This window comes from Pithys albifrons, chromosome 17, assembly GCF_047495875.1.
Source record: "Pithys albifrons albifrons isolate INPA30051 chromosome 17, PitAlb_v1, whole genome shotgun sequence".
NCBI classification, from domain to species: domain Eukaryota; kingdom Metazoa; phylum Chordata; class Aves; order Passeriformes; family Thamnophilidae; genus Pithys; species Pithys albifrons.
In genome coordinates this window covers 2900191-2908517 of record NC_092474.1, presented here as the reverse complement: position 1 = coordinate 2908517, position 8327 = coordinate 2900191, and the positions used below count along the sequence as shown (strand labels likewise).

The following is an 8327-nucleotide window of genomic DNA, read 5'->3' as shown; positions in this document are numbered from 1 at the left end:
GGGGATCAGTGTGACAGGGGCCAGTGTGACAGGGATGAGTTTTACAGGGACGAGTGTGACAGGGATGAGTGTGACAGGGATGAGTGTGACAGGGACGAGTGTGACAGAGACCAGTGTGATGGGGATCAGTGTGACAGGGCTCAGTGTGACACAAAAAACTGACAGCTTTCCACACAGGCCTGTGTGCCCTGGGAACTGCTTCCTCTCTGTGCCCACAGTGCTGTCAGTGCTCGTGTCCCCGGGTATAGGAACATATCGGGCAGATTCACTTGCACAGCTCCCACTTACCACAGGAATACATTTGTTAGTTTGCCCTTTTTCCCTACTCTTTCTCGATGTAACAACCGAACAGGCCTCCCGCGTGTGTTGGCCCTCGGGTCCGTGTGCGGCCCGAGCAGGGCAGTGCTCCCACCCCGGCCAGTGCCAGCACCGGACCGGGACGGGCTCTGCAGGCCGGGAATCCCGGGACAGCCCTGGATTACGTCCTTTCCTTTGGGATTAGCGCTGTTCGCTCGGGCCCTCCGGGCGGGCGGTCCCTCCCAGCGCCCCGCCCGCCCCGCCGTGTCCCCGCGCGGCCGCCGTACCGGCGCACGTGTCGCCGCCGGGCCCGTAAGTGACACCGGCGGGGCCGGGGCGGCGGGGCTGGGGCTGAGCGGCCTCTCCCGTCTCTCCCGGCCGGGGACGATGCTGCGCTGGGGGCTGCGGGTCCTGAGCCGCGGCCTCTCCGCGCCGCGGCCATGCTGGCGGCAGCGCCCCGTGGGTACCGCCGGGCCCTGCCCTGCACTGGGGACGAGACAGGCCGGGTGGGCCGCGCGGGAGCCGCCCTGCCCTGTCCCCCTGTCACCCACCGGGCTCCCTTCTCCTCCGGGGAATGGTGGCACGGCCGAGGGTGCGCGCCCTTCCATCCCGCGGCCTGTCCCGCATCCCCGGGGTGTCCCCGCTGCCTCCCGGGGATGGAGTGTCGCTCTGCCGCAGTCCCATCCGCTCCTGTGTCCCCACAGGTTCTTACGATGGCTGAGGATCTGAGCACAGCGGTCGCCGGCCAGACAAAGAGGCTGAACAGCGGCAGCAGCGAAGTGGTTGAGAGGCTGGAAGAAAACGGGCACGAAAACAAAAGGCTGAAGAGAGATGAGGAGGATGCAGAGGATCAGAATAAGAAGTTGCCCAAAAGGAAGATCGTGCTGTTGATGGCATATTCTGGGAAGGGCTACCATGGGATGCAAGTATGTGGTTTTGCAAAGACTGGTTTTTGCCCTAAAGCCTGTTAGGTTTATGGCTGTAGTCACAGTGGCTGGGTAGGGGAGCAGTTGCAGCTTGAAAAGCTGGGGCAGGAACAAGTGCCTGGATGCAAATGGCTTGGTAGCAATTTGATTTAAAACGGTGAGTGGTGCATCTCTGATGTTTGGTGATTCTAGTGAGTCTGCCTTTAGTAAAGAGCATCAGCAGAAGATCGTTCAAGAACTGCTGTAGACAAGGCTTTTGAGGACACTGGGAGCACAGGCACTGCAGGTCTGTCAGAACCTGAAGTGCTGTCTGTGATCCCCTTCTCACCAGTGCTCCAGCTGCTGGTTGAAGCCTTGTGCATCAGAGCAATTGGGATAAGTTTCTTTTGGGTTAGACCTAAAGGTGTCTCACAACGTAAAACCTCCAGACAACTGAGCTGTGTATTGAAATGAAACAAATTTGCATCTCTCTTGCCCTCTCTTGCTCTTTTAGCAAGATAGTCTGCACTTAAAGACAATTTAAGCTCTATTTTTTTTCTGGTGCACTCCAACGTCGGGGTTTGTAGTTTAGAAACAAGAGAACCGTTTCAAGGCTTCTGTGGTGGCAGTGGCAGCAGAGGGGGTTGGTGCTTCGTCCCAGCACCGTGCAGGGTGGTCTGTGGCACAGCGATGGCAGCGAGAGGGTGATCCTGCTCCATCTGCTGCTCCTCTCCGTGCACTGCAGGCTCCGTGCACTTCAGGAATACTTTAAAAGCTGCCCGGGATAGCTGATAAGATTGCACACAGACAGGGAGGGGATTCTTTCATGCTTGTGCAGTAGAGTTGTTCACCAGCAGTAAACCTTGTGCCTGGGTGGTGCCTGTGAGCTGTGCTGCTCTTGTAGCTGAATGGCCTGTGAGGAGGGTGAGCTCTGCAGCTTTGCACACAGGTGGAGCTGTGCATTTCTGTTCCAGCTCATCTGAGAGTGGCATGCAGAGGGCACTGGAATAAACCACAGCCTGCATTTACAGCAGCTCAGGTGAACTGAGCAAAAGAAACCCCATCTAATTTCTAGAAACAGAATTTGCAGAGGCTGGGTTTGGAGCAGCAGCTGTTCATTTGCAGGCACTGGGAGTGTATTTCATTTGTGCTGTTTCATGTAGTTGAAGGAATCATCAAAGAGCTCCAGAAGTATTGCACAGTGGAATTAGAAATCATCCTTTATTTGCAATAACACTAACAGCTAAGTCAGAATGATGTTTCATTAACACTCTCTGGTATGGCTAATTTTGTTAAAGACTAGCAGTTCTCTTAGGGCTGTGAAGAGAAGACTTTTAAAGAATTTTACAACACTGTTTAATTAACAAAATCTTTCAATTATCTTTAGTTATCCAGTCATTACAACTTGTTCTATTTCTTATCTTTACTGTGTATCCTGCTATAGAGAAACGTGGGGTCTTCCCAGTTCAAGACAATTGAAGATGACTTAGTGTCTGCCCTTGTTCAGTCAGGCTGCATCCCAGAGAACCACGGGGAGGATATGAAGAAGATGTCTTTTCAGCGGTGTGCTCGAACAGATAAGGTGCTTTGGGTGGGGGCTGTGCTGGCAATAAACTCTGCTGTTCACACCCCAGTGCTACTGGGATGGACTGGTGAAGTGTAGAGTGCAATCCAGTAGCAAATGCTGTTCACAGTGATTGTTGCTTTCATCCACTCTTAAGTGCAATCACGTATTTAGAAAGCACAGAATATTGATTAGGTGGTGTTTGTAAAGCTGGTGCTTTTACCTAAACTTTGTGTTTCTGGCACTTTCATCTGCTTCAGCCTCTCAACCTGCTGCTGCTCAGTGTTGCTGCCTGGTTGATGTGATGCTTCAGAGTTCAGCTGTTTTTCAGCCTCCATAGTGGGGTTCTACATCTAAGCTGGAGTCCAAGGCTGATCTTCTGTATAAGTAATTGCTTTTCAGTTGGTGCTCTACTTAAGAGCAATGAAACACAGTGAAATGTCATGGAAGAGAGTGCAATGTTAGATTGCTCAGGTTCTGTGTGCTTGTGCAGCACCAGCAGGTCTTCCTGCAGTACTCTATCTTAGATTTCTGTCTGTGGCCTTGCCTTTGCCCCACCTCAGCCTGAAATGACCAGTTAAAAAAAGAAACAAACTTGTTCTTCAGCTATTTTTATTCTGCAAGTGCTGTCTCAGAGTTCCCAAGGTACATAATTGTGTGGTTTTCTGTGTTTTATGTTTTTTGTAGGGTGTGTCTGCAGCTGGACAGATTGTGTCACTGAAGGTCAGGCTAATAGATGACATCTTAGAAAAGATCAATAATCACCTTCCTTCTCACATCAGAATTCTGGGTAAGGGCAAATGTTTTCAAAGGGAAGTTTTCTCCTGAAGAACGTCTCTCTCTTGCCATTATAATTTTACTGAAAATGGTTTAGTTTTAACACATTTCAGTTAGTTTGAAATTAGGGTCCTCAAAAATAAAACTAACTAGGTCTTTTCTTGTACTTTATTTACAAATTATTCTTGTTGGTAGAAGTGGGATCATGGTCAGTTTGTCACCTACTGATTCAAAAACCTAATGCCACTTTTAAAACCAGGCCTGAAGAGAGTCACTGGGGGATTCAACTCCAAGAACAAATGTGATGCCAGAACCTACTCTTACATGCTGCCAACATTTGCCTTTGCCCACAAGGACCAGGATGTGCAAGAAGAGGTTTATCGGCTGGACAAAGAGACCCTTGAGAGGGTCAATAAACTGCTCTCCTGCTACAAAGGGACACACAACTTCCATAACTTCACATCCCAGAAGGGCCCCAGGGACCCCAGTGCCAAGCGGTACATCATGGAGATGTACTGTGGAGAGCCCTTTGTCAGGGAAAACATGGAGTTTGCAGTGATCAAAGTGAAAGGCCAGAGCTTTATGATGCACCAGATCAGGAAGATGATCGGGCTGGTGATTGCCATTGTGAAGGGTTACGCTGCCGAGTCCATCCTGGAGCGCAGCTGGGGAGAGGAGAAGGTGGATGTCCCCAAAGCCCCCGGGCTCGGGCTGGTGTTGGAGAGAGTACACTTTGAAAAGTACAACAGGCGCTTTGGGAATGATGGGCTGCACGAGCCACTGGAGTGGACAGAGGAGGAGGAGAAGATTGCTGTTTTCAAAGAGCAGTACATCTATCCTACCATTATCAACACAGAAAAGGAGGAGAAATCCATGGCAAACTGGCTCATCACCCTCCCCATTCACGACTTCAACTCGTCTGCTGTTGAGATGCAAGCCAACAACAAAAATTCAAAGGTAATGATGGAAGCCATGATTTTATCAAATGGAATCTATCAGATTGAAATGTCTCTTCCCCTAGTAATATTTTTGTTTGCCATGAATATGGTATCCGTGGAAGATGAGTCATCTGGTGTATGAAATGTGTATTTTCTGTCTTTGTCCACTCGAGGACAGTTGAATGCACTGTACAGAGTGTTGTTGTCACAGGGTTTTACACGTGGAGTTGAGGAGGAGGGAAGCAATGCTTTAAGCCCAGGCCAATCTGCAGAATCATAAGCTGGCAGCAGAGATTATGGACACATTGTCAGCCTTTGCTGTTGTGAAACTGTTTGGGAGAATGGGTTTCAGGGTGACAATTCCACTTTAAATACCTGCTGGCTTTTGGTATTCTCTGATTTTGGGCTAATTCTCATTTTGTGTAATTCCATTCACTAGGTAAGGTTTGGAGTCTGAGAAATTTATGACCAGCTTTTTTAAGTAAATCTCTGTAGTGCAACTCAGAAGAAAATAATGATCTTTTTTCATTTAACATTTTACATTTTCATTTAACAGTTCTTAAAATTAGCTTTTTTGTAGGTAATGATCTTCCCTAAAGAATAGTAGGTTTAATTATGTCTCTGCCATTTTTTGTCTGAGAAAGACTTTCAACATGTAAAATATTAGAGCCTCATTTGAATAGCACAAGCAGGATACTAAAAATTTCTCAGGGTTATTTTTGTACTTGCAGTAATGGTTTATCTGAATTATGGTGCTGTATGAGGACATTTGTGATGGGAGGTTATGACAAATGCCACATTCGTTTGGTTAAATGGGACCCAGAGACACCAAGTGGTGCAGAGAGTCCTTGACGTGGCTCAGGGGTTGTGGTGATGGTGTTGGAAGGATTTGGTGCTGACAGATTCCCAATCACTATTCCTGGGGGAGGCAGGTCTGCCCACTGCAGATAAACTCAACCAAGAAGAGTTTTGGCATCACAGTTAGCACAAGCTGTCTGGAGAAGGATAAATAAGGATGATATGACAGACTCCTCTGAGGTTTTGCAGGCTGTTTGCACTTCAGTCAGCTGTGCTTGCTGTTATGAAGTCAACTGTCTCAGTGTCTCGGAATTTGTTTTGCAGTAGGATGTTAAACTGTCAGTGTTAAATTCATGGGATGTGGTGTTTATTTTCTGCAAGTGGTGGTGAGGAAAAAAAGACTACAGACACACAGTCATGTTAGCTTTTCTTTAGAAAATCCTTTTCTGTCAGTTTAATCAGTTAAAATACTTGCTTCAAAATACATAAACTCCCTAAATTTATTGCAGCAGATTGGCTTACTCCTCAAGGAGTGGCTCCCAATTAATCACTCTGACTTCAGTTTCCTTGTAAGTTACTGACCTCTGTAGTATTTCCCTAATGCTACTTTGTACATCCAACTTAATTTTTAAACAAGTATTAGTGAGCCCATGTGTATCTGTAATAAGGTTGGACATAAGTTCCCTGCATCAGACTAATAAAATTCTCAAATTTGGCTTTAGATAATGTAAGAAACTTGGCATTTGAAGGAGTTGCCTAAAAAAAATCACTCAACTTGTCTCACCTGCATTTATTTTAAACAGCAACATTTCATTCTGTTATCCCAGTTCAAAGTTTCCCACACACTCAGGTTGTAATCGTGGAGTTGTAAATATAACTGAGAAGAAATTTCTTCTGCTGGTGAGTTTATTCCAATGTACATTTTTTTTGCTACAAGAAGTGTCATTTACCACCAGAGATCTTTATTACAATAGGTGGGTCTAAGACATGAAGTTGGGATCCAGGACTATTTTCTTATACTTTTGGAGAAGTTTAAAGTCAGTATCTTTGATTTAGGTCAGTCTGTAGATGTAAATGCAATCCTGACAAACTATTTTCCATTTTACTTTGCAGAACAGCAGTGATCTTGAAGGCAGTGATGGCTGTGGAGATGACTCTGACTGAGCCAGTGTGGCTGGATGTGGAACCCTTGCTGCTTAAAGTTCCCCTTGTCTACAAAAAAGTGGCCTTTCAAAATCCAGGAATCCAGTACAGGAGGAGTTTGTGTGCTTGCAGAACAAGAACTGGATGCCCAGGACAAACTGGGTGGGAAGACAGTGCAGTAGCAAAACCAGAAGCTTTTTATACCACTGACCAATTCACCTGACTGATATACTTGAAAATAGTGCAAGGAGAAAGAAGCTTTCTATAAGAACCTTGAAACACAGGATATCATAATTGCTATTTGAAATACATTTTTATTATGTTTACTTGGAAAATAGTATTTTCAGTATGTGTAACCTCTACATAAAGATGGGGCAAATCATTTTAATATACTCTTTTTTATTATGAATTTATGACTCGATGAGCTCTTGATTTTTTTTTTATCATTTGTCTTTATTTACCTGAATGTCTAAACACTATTAAGCTTTTATTTTCCATGCCATCCATGATTTTCCAGTGGAATAACATGCATGGGTTAGGAACTCGTAATCATGCTGACTGCTGTGATGTCTTCTGCTATTGAAACATATATTCTGTGTTTTCTAGAGCTGTCCAAGTCTAAAAGAAATTATTCCTTATCAGTGAGAGGGTTTAATTTTGGAACATGGACTGAACCATGTATTCCAAGTTGAGACCTTGTCTGTGGGAGATGCCATTCTCCCACTAGTGCCCTTGTCCATGGGCAGATTCAAGGATACAGATCCACAGCTCCCCAGGGAGTGGGGCCTTTACTGCCTGAGGAGTTTCACACACCTGTACTGAGATGTGAGAGGGAGGTGTCCATTGTTAGGACTGCAGTTCAAGTGGTGCAGCCATGAAGTAGCATTTCCTGGGGTGATCACTAAAGGTGTTCCTGCTAGTTTAGTTTCCACTAAACCCATCTGTGGGTTTCAGAGTTGAATTGCCTTGGCAGGTGTGAAAGAAATGGTGCTGAATTTCTCTGGGCTCTAATCAAGCCTGTGTTCACTTGATGTGTGTGAGCTCTTGATTCCCATCAAGCTGATCAGAATGTGTGCAATGGTATGAGAAGCACATGTCTGAGCACTGCCATCCTTTGGGAATTGATTTTTAATTTTCTGTGGTTTGGGGCTCTGCATTCTCTGGAGTTTGTGCTCTTTTCTCCCAGCAGTAGTTTAACTTCTGGTTCTTGTTGGCAACTCTCCATGGAGGTGATGGAAGAAGCAACAGCAGCAGCAGCAGCAGCAGCAGCTCTTCTGCCCTCCCAGCCTGTGGAACACCACTGAGGGGTTGGAACAAGACTCTCCAAGCATTTGGATACTGGTACAAGTGCTTGATAGACCTCCCCAGCTGAGTCTGGGGAGACTTGCTTTGTAATAGGGCACTTGCTGAAAATGAGGAGTCAGCTCTTTATTCCTTCATTTAGTGGTTTCTGGCCAAAGCCTTTAATTTTATGGTTCCTTCTGAAATTATTCTTTTGGTTTGGGGTTTCTTTTGTTTGTTTTGTTTCTTGGGTTTTTTTTGTTTCTTGTTTTTTTTTTTTTTGTTTAGTGTTTTTTCCTGGAGCATGGCTGTTCTATAAAAAAGGGTTTCTTTGTTCATTTTATCTGGCTTTTTCTTTAGAGCTTTTTATTTTATTCTGAAAGCCTTGTTTGATAAAAGCAAGTGTGTAGAAGTGCTCTGGAGATGAACTCTGCCTGGATTTTCCTTTATATCCCTTGCAGGTCCATCCTATTGACCTTCTCTGCAGTATCTTCTATCCAAAGCTCCATCCTTCTATGCAGTTCAATCTAAAAAAACCCCACATTACCTATATTTATATATAATGAAGGCCCCAAAACTGTGACATGTATCGCAGTTGAAATAAATGGGGACTTACATAGCTAA

General features: G+C 45.6%; 1 protein-coding gene across 2 annotated transcripts; it reads left to right on the top strand.

The window, feature by feature from the left end:
• Positions 1 to 542: 542 nt before the first annotated feature.
• PUS1 (pseudouridine synthase 1) lies at positions 543 to 6831 on the top strand. 2 transcript variants are annotated; one of them, XM_071572313.1, is made up of 6 exons: positions 543 to 609; positions 1002 to 1223; positions 2647 to 2784; positions 3454 to 3556; positions 3803 to 4500; positions 6393 to 6831. In XM_071572313.1, the coding sequence occupies exons 2-6, from the start codon at positions 1011 to 1013 to the stop codon at positions 6441 to 6443; spliced, it is 1203 nt and encodes a 400-aa protein (XP_071428414.1). In that variant the 5' UTR covers positions 543 to 609; positions 1002 to 1010; the 3' UTR covers positions 6444 to 6831. The 2 variants fall into 2 exon arrangements, with proteins under 2 accessions (XP_071428414.1, XP_071428413.1); XM_071572312.1 differs by lacking the exon at positions 543 to 609 and adding an exon at positions 620 to 756.
• The last annotated feature ends 1496 nt before the right edge of the window (positions 6832 to 8327 follow it).

Bases quoted from the DNA above. Each gene is read 5' to 3' on its own strand.
- PUS1 (XM_071572312.1), top strand. From the start codon at position 685: ATGCTGCGCTGGGGGCTGCGGGTCCTGAGCCGCGGCCTCTCCGCGCCG. The intron at 757-1,001 runs GTGGGTACCGCC...GTGTCCCCACAG, and splicing joins CATGCTGGCGGCAGCGCCCC to GTTCTTACGATGGCTGAGGA. The intron at 1,224-2,646 runs GTATGTGGTTTT...ATCCTGCTATAG, and splicing joins AGGGCTACCATGGGATGCAA to AGAAACGTGGGGTCTTCCCA.